The sequence below is a fragment of the Pieris brassicae genome, chromosome 12 (assembly GCF_905147105.1).
Source record: "Pieris brassicae chromosome 12, ilPieBrab1.1, whole genome shotgun sequence".
In the NCBI taxonomy this organism is placed as follows: Eukaryota; Metazoa; Arthropoda; class Insecta; order Lepidoptera; family Pieridae; genus Pieris; species Pieris brassicae.
Genome location: NC_059676.1, coordinates 1,332,444 through 1,343,631, shown reverse-complemented (window position 1 = coordinate 1,343,631; position 11,188 = coordinate 1,332,444). Strand labels below are relative to the sequence as shown.

Sequence of the window (11,188 nt, the reverse complement as noted above, 5' to 3'; positions counted from 1 at the left end):
TTGGGTGGCTCAATTCGTGAAGTACCCATCTTTCAAGATTTTTCACCTTCCCAATTTACTTCAAATGGATTAATACAGTTTTATCACTAACACCGCAGCCCGCAGCTAATACAGACGTAGTGTGCAATGGATTCGCTTCCACAATAGCCTTCAATTCTTCGTTGTCATTCTTTGGTCTCCGGCCGTCCACGTGGCTTGTTGTCGAAGTTACCAAAACTAAAACGTTAGAAAGAAAAGCGCACTGTGTTTTCTCGTGCGACACCGCTGCAATACACATCATTAATCCTTTGAGCCGTTTCTGCAGCAGTGGTGCCACGGTGGAACTCACACTCGTAAATAATGCGATATTTCATGTTTTCCATTCCACGGAAAAAGACCGGGAAAATTAAATTAATCATGGTTTTCAAAAAAACAAATGCATGAGTAAATAGCTGTAAAAAATTGAAATTGGAAATCTTAACCAAAGAGGATATATTTGAGGTCAAAGTGGCCAGTACGAGAAAACGCTAATATCATATGTATAGGACCTAATATAATCTACTTCACAGAACGATATAAATAATTACACCCAATCTATGACAATAATAGAGTAACGAATAAACGGTTTCAATACAGAAATAATAAATATTAGAACATCGTTAAACGTACTTATCGCATGTCGTGGTCTTGTTATTAATTTTTATCTAAATTATTTATTGTGTAGTAAGCGGTCACTTTGATATGTACCGGATTTGTTTTCGTTAAACTAAAAGGCTCTTAAAAATTAAATTCGTGAATATATTATTTGTAAGTATTTCCTTTATTTATTTACATTTGTGATTGTTCAATAAACAGGGGGATTGTTGCAAGTGTAACCTGGCACAAGCATCAAGCTAAGCCGATTTTTATCTCATAAAATAATGCTCAAACTGCCTGTAATGTGTTCAGTGTGATAAGTAAGTTTATAATTTTATATTATCATTGTTTATAATTATCTCGCTTCTCTTGTCATTGAACGATGTACTATTTAATATTAGAGTATATGTGATAAGATTTTAATTTTTACGTCGTCCATTCTCAATAAAGACGCCATGGTTGAATCGGTCTGGAAATGTTTATTGGTGTAATAATAGTTTAATTTATACTTTCAGAGTCATGGAATACAGAAAACATAGAATTTTCGGATATTCATTAGCAATATTTATACATGTCGCTAATTTAGTATATATGGGAATATATATAGCCCCAAGGGTTTACGGTAATCCAAAACTTACGAAGTTTAATAATTTACAACCGAGATTCTTTACGATTTGGACCTTGGTAAGCTTAATTGTTTAATAAATATTCATGTGATTGACAATTTGCATAGACACTCCACAGATAACAAATACATATAGGGATCAAACAGATTACCCTTTTGTTATTGGTGAATTATGTTAATTTACGATTTTAAAATGAACTATAATTACTTAAAATTTAAATTAACTAACACTAATCATTAGTAGTTAGATAGTTGTTGTAAAAAAGAGAGAGGACGCCCTAGAGAAGAAGGGAAGATGGAATAAAAGGGATAGCGGGTAAGGATTGGAAAATGGTGGCGAGAATGACAGACGTCAGACGTCGTGTACTTTTTTTAACATAATGATATCAACTTAATGTAATACTTGATTGAGTAGTACTGGATATTTGTGTATTCTTTAGTGGCGACGATGTAGGCATTGCCTAACATTTGGCACTAATAAATACGTGTTCTTATAATGTCTTCGACGTAAGTATTACAGTCACAATTAAATAAAAACTCTTTCGTCGGATATAAACGCAACGTTTGCCTGACCAAGATCCAGCTCTGTTTGGACAAAGTTAGTTCGCAAGTGAACACATTCTTTAACAATTAGAGTAAGATTCGGGAACGAGGCTCAGCGTCTTTTGACATACGGAAGTCATAACGTTAAGTTATGTTTCTAAATCACACTTACAGAATCGACCAGCTGAAAAGCACTCAAACGTCAAATTTTGCAAATAATGTTATTACATTATTAATTAAAATGAAAAGCCGAAGAGTGTGCCTGTATCTGGCTATACTATCGGGTTGTAACTCCATCGATGTAGGTAATGGCTTATAAAACTAAGAAAACCTGAGTAAACAAAATGTATAGTTTTTCTTCTCTTCTCTAATTTTATCCTACGTGACCATGTTGAGATTCTTTAGGCTCTCTTTAATTTGGTTCGATAATACTGTACCCACTTAAATATATATTACATTGTTTCCAGATGTTGCAATTGACATACTCTGCTGTAAGTTTAATATGTGAATTAACATTCGAAAACGCAACGAAAAGGAAAAACATCACACGATATGTAAACGGATTTAGAAACGTTCTGTTTTCCAGTATTCTGTGGCCATCTTGTTGGGTAAATATATACAAAGCAAAGGAATTTTTTGACGATTTTACATTGAAAAAAAACATTTTTTAATCTACTTAAAGTAGTTGTAAAAAATTTAGATGTTCTGCCATTTAGCCAAATATCCGGCCGAACATAGTTGAGTGGCGACTTTGTCTTCTTGTCTTTTGCATTGAATGCAAATATAACCGAAAAAGTGATAAAAAAGTTTTGTTGTTGTTTGAGATTGTGGTAATTTTATTAGTGTTTTTATTTATTTAAAGGTTAGTTATAGAACGTCTATTACAATAAAAGCGAGTCTTATAGTTGTAATAATAATAATAAAGTTGTATGTTGTAAATATCATAAATTTGACTAGTCTGTTGCCTTTTAACGTTAATATAATTTCCCTTAAATACAGTTTTAGTACCTATTAACTTTTTGCTCACTTTTTAGAAATTAATAATGAATTTGAAACGCATACGCCGATTACCGGATAGTTACCGAATATCCATACCATCCCTGATTTATAGATTTTTTAAATAAAAAATCTGTATTTTGGTTTCAGGTTGTAGCGATTGTATTTTGGTCGCTCTATTTATATGATATAGACCTAATATTCCCTGAACATACATCTGAATTACTTCACCCTATATCTAACCATATAATGCATACACTAATAGTACCTATATCTGTATGGGAAGTACTATACAGACCGAGATCGCTGCCCAGATCACATAGGAAATATGTTTATCATCTATTATTATTTTTCGCTTTTTATTTTACTGTGTAAGTATTTTTTTTTTATAATTTGCAACTTGATGGGACTCAAAAAATACAATATTGCATACTAAAACACTTTTAATTATCAATTAAGAACAAAAAAATTATTTGAAAAATCTATCTCGCTGTTTTGTGAACAAGCAAATCTTCGCTACCATAACGTCAGGCGCAATATTTTAGGAATGCTACATTGTAGATAAATTATAACATTTGTTAGTAGTTATTTATCTGTGGAAGATTACTGCCTAACGAAACAACACGCAGTTATTTCGCCTGTTTAAGTCTTGAGTTTATGGCCTAGGTTACCTACATTACGATTACTAAAATAAATCCCAGTAACTTGTTCTAAAATTAATTTTCAGATTGATCTACACATACATAGAAAGAGGTCTATGGATTTATCCGATTTTTGCAAAATTTTATGGAACTATCTTCTTCCCACTCTTACACCTGGCAGTGACGGGTATAGCAATATCCGCTTACGTCATACAATGGCCGCTAGCGAAATATGTTTGGCGCCAAAATATAAAAAAAGGCCTATAGTATTTTGTAAATTAGTGTTAATTCTTAATTTATATATACATTTACAAACATTTTCTATACATTTAAATGTTACGTACAATTTATTATAGTTAACGTTATTATTTTCTTATAGATTTTCTGCTATTCTCTTCAAATTATTTTTATTTTGATATCCATAAGGCAACCTCACACTGAAATCAATTTTCCTTAGTTTTTATAATTGTATATTATTTGATGTGTTTTTTTCTCTTCTTGATTGTTATGTTTGCCTACAAATGTTTGTCACGTTAAGTCTTGTATTTTATTTTTCTTATACTCATATCAATGTATGATTGTGTCGAGCGTTGTCATACTTTTGTAAATAAATAAATTTTACAACGTACCTAATAAATATCTATGGTTTTTAAAAAGTAACTTTTATTAATTAATAACTAACACATTGTAAGGTAATTTAGATCGTGTAGGTTTAAATTTTTAAACCTATAAAAAGCTACGTTTACTGCTAGAAAGCTTCCAATAAAACCAAAGAGACATGAATATTCTTCGATAACTTTCGAAAAAAACGATTAACCATGTACATTGACCTATCTAGCTGGTACCACACGGTTAATTACTTGTCACAAACGGGGTCTTCTTATATTGGCTATTAAAGCTAGACGCATATCCTTCAGTGTATTGAAGTTTGTATCTTAAACTAAACGCAGAAGGTTTAATATGGCTTCTATTAAAATTGAATGCGTTTCTGGCTTACTTATCTAAGCGCATTTTATAGCTTTTATTACAATGTTCCAAGGTACTTAATGTGGAATCATACATTCAATATTAATTTGTTACTAAAATAGGTAATGGGTCCGATGCATTCCACTTTTCACGGTCAAGACCAGTGTTGCTATGGAAAGGAAGTTCCCGGATATGTTGTAAATCTTACGTATTAATTGTGTGTTATTTTTTTTTATCTATAATAAATACGAGCTACATATTATAGAGTAAATTCAACGGTATGTGAAGAATTTATTTATTAAATTATAAAGATGCAATGAAAAAAATATTCATTCCCGCAATATCTACCCTACGGGTAAATGGACGGAGAATAATTGTGACCATGCTGCCTTTGACTATGTATGAAAATATTAGTTTTATTTACCAAGACAGTATTTCTATATGTTCTCAAAAGTTAATTTCAATAGGTAATTCACATATTTTCACACATTAGTAACATACGAATATTCTATAATTTGATAATAAGTAAATATTATGAATGATACTTCAGTGTATTTATTTACAAATTAGAACCAAGACTATACAAGGGTAACATGAAAATCAATGTCGCAACAAATGAGGTGTTAATGAAGGTAATTTTTATATAACAAAGGTAACACCGTCGAATGCACCACTGTACGCGTTGTCATAACAACAAGCGCACGCATAGATAATAGAATGTTTTAGAACGCGCGAATTTTAAAGTGTCAAATGTAAAATGGCGTTATCCTCTCGCATTTTAAGACGTGCTTCGTTATTTTTCTATCAAAAAAGATTAGAAACCACTGTTGCAAGTTTGACGAAAGATGAAATTTTAATTTTATTAAGACCACCGTTCACTAATTGGAGTAATGTCATTCGGGAAGCGGAGAAAGTTGTCGGCTATCCGACCTCTTTCATGAACTTAAGGTGTCTTTTAAGCGATGAATTTGCTAATCTTGCGCTGTATTTACGTAAACTGGTAAGTTATTTTCATGATAATTGGTATTTCTTTCTGGTGCACATCATTAGTTATGAATTAAATTTACAAATTTAATACAAATTTTACGTTTTTGTTTACATGTCATCAGAATTTTTTTTACATGGTCGTTTTACATTTTTATTTAAAACCTTTTCTGCCCAAAATTGGAATGTCGAACGAACGAACCCTGTGCGTGACCAATTGTAATACATACATACAGTAGCTGATATAAACAGTAAAAAAAATAGATGATAAAGATATTACAATATGAGTGTTTGATTCATTATTTTGTTCTTTATGGCCAAATAATGCTGTTGATTTTTCTAAGACGCGATTATTTTAGGAGTGGAATACTCCTACGATAATAAATACTTATTCAGCATACAATATTTGTTTGGAGACGGAATTCGATCGCACGACCGTAAAGTTTCATAACCACTATGCCATATACTCTATAATTTCGTCTATTGGTTAATTGACTTTAACATTTAAGATTTAACATTCATATAATAATAATAATAATGAGTTTTTCTTTAAACGGAATATATAAAAAATAATATTATTGGTTCAATTTATTTTTTGTCATTACGCTCTATACTCGTAGTATTCATTTTTAGAATTTTTACTCTCAATGTAATGATGTCTTTATAAATACCATGCCAATTAATGCCACGCAAAATTAGTCTTAACTTTCATAGTAAAGTGAAAATCCACTTTCTGTTGACAAAACGATTGACAAGTATTTTACAAGTGTTTGTCCACATTAGCGTTACCTTACCCTTGTATATAATATCGTAGATATATAAGCACCGCATCATTATCCATAACAAAATTGTCGAAAACTTTTAATCCGTAAAATGGGTACAATTTGAATTATTTTTCTGGATTAAAATATTTTGCCTGTCTCCATAAATTGTAATTTAGCCATATTGACAATTCTACTGTGACATAATATGTATTTAAACTATTAAAATGTATTTATGTACTAAAAAGGGCTTCTTTTCGCGCGTTCTTCATTTCTAATGTATTAGTGTCGCATATATTCCTTAATTCCTCACTTCGGCCAATCTCGTAATACTAAAGTCTGTAAACACCTTAACTTGGTCGATTCAGTCGATCGGCGTACCAGTCCCCACCAACTTCTCCAAGCAATGCAGATCTCTGCGTGCTGTATGTCTAAAGAAGTTCAGGACCCTTTAGTAGAACGAGTTTATCACATGCATTGATGATCTAATTTTACATATAAAACAAAGTCCTAGTTGGTAACGGCTCCAAAATAGGATAAGTACTAAAAAAAATCTTTATAAATAAACAACAAATTCCTAATGGTAAATCAAAACGCATCTGATAGCAAAAGTTTATAAAACACCGCAAAACGTCAAAATTGAAGTTGACAATTGATAGTCATTAAATACTTGATTTTTAAAATTAATATTTATTAGGTTTAAAGAAGTTTATTCTCATAAAAAACATACATGTCACTTACGTGAGATTTATTTATTATTTTTTGTATTTATTAAAAGCACTAAAACTAGATTATATCACGCCTCCGTCGCGTCGTACGCTGTCATTGTATTAGAGTCCATCTACCAAAACAGTTCGCAAGCGTATCCGGAACAGTTCCACTGCTAGTATTTCCCGTATCCCAGGAGGCAACCTGTTCTAGACTCGCTTCGAAATAAAACATAATAATTTTGTATTAATCTACTTATTACATAACTATTAAACGAGGTTCGCCGGGTCAGTTTCTAATATAAAAATAATCACACACTTGTATGATTCCAATTCCAGTCCGTTGTTGTGATTTTATCCTTTGATAAGTCTAAATAACTTACGATATTATGATATGATTTGATATATAGATGTACATAAATTTAATAAATTAACACCACTATTAAATGGGCCGGCAAGTGGTGACAAATTCTGTAAGCACAATTGGTCTATTAATGAACTCAAATAAAAAAGGAAAATATGGAAAGTTAACTTTCACGATACAGTTATAACTGTTGTGCGTTTCGCTTCAACGATTATTTACAACGGCGGCTTCTACACGAATGTAATACAGATAAATAAAGTTTTATTAATCGAATATTATAAGTACATATTTATGTTATAGATACGTATACAAAGTCGTACTCCATTGGTTTATTAAAAAACTAAATCTCTTAAAAGCGGTGTATTGAGTAACGAGCGATAAAGAAATAAGGTGACAGAGACTTTTTGGGTTCAAATTCTTCCGGATCTAAAGTGAACTAAATTTATTACAAAAATGGCTGAAATAACAATTAACGTCAGAACGAATGTCACTTTGTTTTTGAGTCTGTATTTGTTTTATTATCAGCTTTCCACCGCTCGGAACTCTGATACATTGGTACATACAGAAAAATAAAATGCAAGATTTATATTGCAATAATTAAAAGCACTTATGTGCCAATACGTATAACAAACACAAAGAGGAAAATAACATTCATTCCAAAGCCCCACAAATTCACGATCTGCCCATGGAAATAGATCTCCATAGATTCCAATTTAAAAGTACTTTAAATAATTACAGTTATATATATAATATAACATAATCAATAATAAACTGCTTATCAAATTAAATGCTAGTTCAAGTATTTTTGAGAAGTCTACTACGACGGTTCTTGGAACTGTAATAGACAAAATATGGTTTCTAAATCAAAGTGATTATTTGAAGCTTCATTATTAAAACATTAGTATCGACTCTTAGAAATTGAAACTTGCTAAATCGGTCAAGATCGATTTTGATATAGTCTATTTCTGTTTCGCTATCGGGAGTCTAATTAACTAGCGGTTTTATTCTCGGTAAAATAAAAATTGTTACTAATTAAAGATGATCGTTTGTATTTAAAAAATATCAAAACAGTAAATTCTAAAACGTGTCTTCCTCACAGAAATTAAACCATAAAATCTATTATTCCAGGTTGGCAGCAACCATCTCGTAATGCAAACAGCTAAAAACGTCCTCTACGGCGACTCCAAGAACCTCCAACCTTGGGGCCTCATCATGCTTCTCCTGTCAAAATCCGTCAAAATAAGATCGTCTCAAACAAAATTAATTGAAGATCAACAAAGACAATTAGCGGAACTAACTGAAATGATGAGGACTGGACATCTTATACATAGAGGTACTTAACTGATTTTAATTAAATTTATAAAATATAATTGCGACTCCCTGAGGTCGTAGAGTCGATATCCAGCTGTGCACCAATGTACCTACTGTCTATGTGCGCATTTCAAATTCGCTAGAAGATGAAGGAAACAACACTAGTAAACGGGCTTGCCTTAGACGACGTGTGTCAGACACAGGAGGATTACCATGAAACAGATATAGAAAGACTTTCCTTCCTTGTAAATCAAGTTATTGTATTCATAGCGTACCAATTCTTAATAGGCCGGCAACGCAGCAGCCCTCTGGCTAGAGCGTGTCGATGGGCGGCGGTATCACATAACATCAGATGAGCCTTCTGCCTGTTCCCTATTCTATAAAATATATATACTATGTTGTTTATGATCTTATTTTCATAAATATTAATAATAGCACCTATTGCCATATTAAATTATATAGCTTGACATTACTTTTGTCTTAATCTTGATATGAAAAACTATTGATTTACCGAAATTACCAAAAGAAATTTATAATTCCTACAGTATTTGAACAATATCATACTTAAGATTAGTTTTATTCACTAACTTTAATGTGATTTAACGAATAAACACAATTCAATTCAATTTCCTCGTTTTTTTTACATTTAATTGTACATCATTGTAATTTCCACTTTTCACAGGCATCGTCAACGTCCCATTTGCGAAACGCTCAAAGAACACAGAGTCAGCCATATTCGGGAATAAAATCGCTATCCTACTTGGTGACTATCTATTAGTTACAGCAAATGCAATGCTGGCCGGCCTCAAAAACGCTGACGTCCTATACATCGTATCCACTGCATTACGCGATCTTTCAGAATCAGAGTTTTTTGGGGAACGGGACGAACAGAATATGCCGTTGCCTGGAAAACCGAAGAAAAATACAGATGATGATATAACCTTTGACACTACGTCCATAACTCCTGATGACGTGTTAGGAAAACCGCGCAAGGAATGGACTGCTAGAACAGTTTACAACGGAGTCAGTTTGTTAGGCCGTGGCTGTCAATCGGCTATGATGCTCGGCAAGCAGAATCGTGATGTTCAGAACAGCGCTTATCATTTCGGATGTCATGTTGGTTTAGCGTGGCAAGCGGCTACAGAACTACAAGCCTTAAACGCCGACAATAAAGACAGGTTTTGTCTAGCAAGTGCTCCGGTACTGTTTGCGTTGGAAGAAAACCCAGAACTATACAAAATCATCGATCAAGCCAAGAACGATGTCAAGGATGTGGATTATGAAGATCTGAAGTTTAATATATTGAAAACGGATGCTGTTGATAAAACCAAAATGCTGTATGAGGACCACGCGAACAAGGCGACTGGATATATTGAAAGTATCGCTAGAAATGACACCGTTGAAATGATCAAAAAATTGATTAATACATTCTAAATGGTGGTAGCCGACGTTAGTTCCAGAGACAATTTTAGTTCAGACAAAACGATATCTATGACTGTAATTTATTAAATTGCGTTTGTCGTCATTCATTCATTCTTGCTCTTAGATTAAATCTCACTTTAATTCTATATTCAAATGATAATATCATCAACTTAAAGGGGTCTTTACGTAATCTGCTATAATTTTATGAAATAAACTTATGCTCGTAACCTCCCAGTCTCCATACAAAACCTACAGGCTAAAGTAATTATGTCTAGAGTTCAAAGTATATAACGGTATACTAAGGGTCTCTTCTATGGCATTTTCGTAGGCTTTCATCACATATTCAGGGCTCGTAAAGCAAATACCTCGAATTTGATCTTTAGTTCTTGGGTATAAATGAGTCACAGGGCGCCAGGTCAGGACTGTATGGCGGATGACTCATTATCTCGACACCTGCCATAGTCTAATATTTACCAGTACGAAGGTGTTTCTGGTCGTAGCTTAAAGTATGGGGAATCCATCTGGTACAAAGCATCCTGACGCCTAATTATTCGTGTATTTTTTTTGTACTCTCTTATCTTCCTCTATCAAGTGTCGCACAGCACTGATGTTATCTTCAGTAGCCGCTGTTAAAGGATGTCCTTCACGCAGATCATAATTGAGATTACTACATCCACGCTTAAACTACTTAATATTGGCACGAGATGGGACTTCATTAAGAAATGCTAATCGCCTATTATAGCTTTATGTTGAGTAAGCCCACAACGAAAGTCATAATAAATTATTGACTAAATATTTTCTCGCATTAGGTTCATTTTCACGTGCCGCCAATTCACAAAAACAAATGACAAATGAATGCAATGTAGTATACATTCTAAAATTGAAATTCAAAAAAGTTTTCATTAAAAACGTTTCTAACTGGCCAGTTCTAGACATTTTCAGTGTTACCCACGTATAACTATTGTTATGATAAAATGATTTATTTGTACTAAATATCACTGAAACTTTAATAACTTTAGAATAGACATAATTAAATAAAAGTTAATAATTTTGCTTGTTGTTTTCTACGAGATAAAACATTACTACGACTCAGATATATTTTTTATTCTTATTTGAGTCAACGCAAAAGATTATGTAGCTTGTTTAATTAAAAAAGCGCCATCTTATGCCTATATTGTTAGTTTCTCCTAAGAGGGAAAATATTAAAATTATAAAAATATAAATTAAGTAATATTTATAGGCTGTGTTTCCGG

General features: G+C 32.4%; 2 protein-coding genes across 4 annotated transcripts; both read left to right on the top strand.

Annotated features, from left to right (window-relative positions):
• The first annotated feature begins 604 nt into the window (after positions 1–604).
• Positions 605–4,015, top strand: LOC123717522 (androgen-dependent TFPI-regulating protein-like). 3 transcript variants are annotated; one of them, XM_045673561.1, is made up of 5 exons: positions 605–786; positions 1,131–1,299; positions 2,251–2,391; positions 2,930–3,150; positions 3,507–4,013. In XM_045673561.1, the coding sequence occupies exons 2-5, from the start codon at positions 1,135–1,137 to the stop codon at positions 3,685–3,687; spliced, it is 708 nt and encodes a 235-aa protein (XP_045529517.1). In that variant the 5' UTR covers positions 605–786; positions 1,131–1,134; the 3' UTR covers positions 3,688–4,013. The 3 variants fall into 3 exon arrangements, with proteins under 3 accessions (XP_045529517.1, XP_045529520.1, XP_045529519.1); XM_045673564.1 differs by lacking the exon at positions 605–786 and adding an exon at positions 834–935 and having other exon boundaries at positions 3,507–4,015; XM_045673563.1 differs by lacking the exon at positions 605–786 and having other exon boundaries at positions 1,035–1,299; positions 3,507–4,015.
• Positions 4,016–5,107: 1,092 nt separating this feature from the next.
• Positions 5,108–10,038, top strand: LOC123717297 (all trans-polyprenyl-diphosphate synthase PDSS2-like). The gene is made up of 3 exons (XM_045673217.1): positions 5,108–5,386; positions 8,331–8,535; positions 9,196–10,038. The coding sequence occupies exons 1-3, from the start codon at positions 5,144–5,146 to the stop codon at positions 9,945–9,947; spliced, it is 1,200 nt and encodes a 399-aa protein (XP_045529173.1). The 5' UTR covers positions 5,108–5,143; the 3' UTR covers positions 9,948–10,038.
• The last annotated feature ends 1,150 nt before the right edge of the window (positions 10,039–11,188 follow it).

Coding starts and splice junctions, on each gene's coding strand:
- LOC123717522 (XM_045673564.1), top strand. CDS start 1,135: ATGGAATACAGAAAACATAGAATTTTCGGATATTCATTAGCAATATTT. Junction 1,300..2,250: donor TCTTTACGATTTGGACCTTG/GTAAGCTTAATT, acceptor CATTGTTTCCAG/ATGTTGCAATTGACATACTC. Junction 3,151..3,506: donor TTCGCTTTTTATTTTACTGT/GTAAGTATTTTT, acceptor ATTAATTTTCAG/ATTGATCTACACATACATAG.
- LOC123717297 (XM_045673217.1), top strand. CDS start 5,144: ATGGCGTTATCCTCTCGCATTTTAAGACGTGCTTCGTTATTTTTCTAT. Junction 5,387..8,330: donor CGCTGTATTTACGTAAACTG/GTAAGTTATTTT, acceptor CTATTATTCCAG/GTTGGCAGCAACCATCTCGT. Junction 8,536..9,195: donor TGGACATCTTATACATAGAG/GTACTTAACTGA, acceptor CACTTTTCACAG/GCATCGTCAACGTCCCATTT.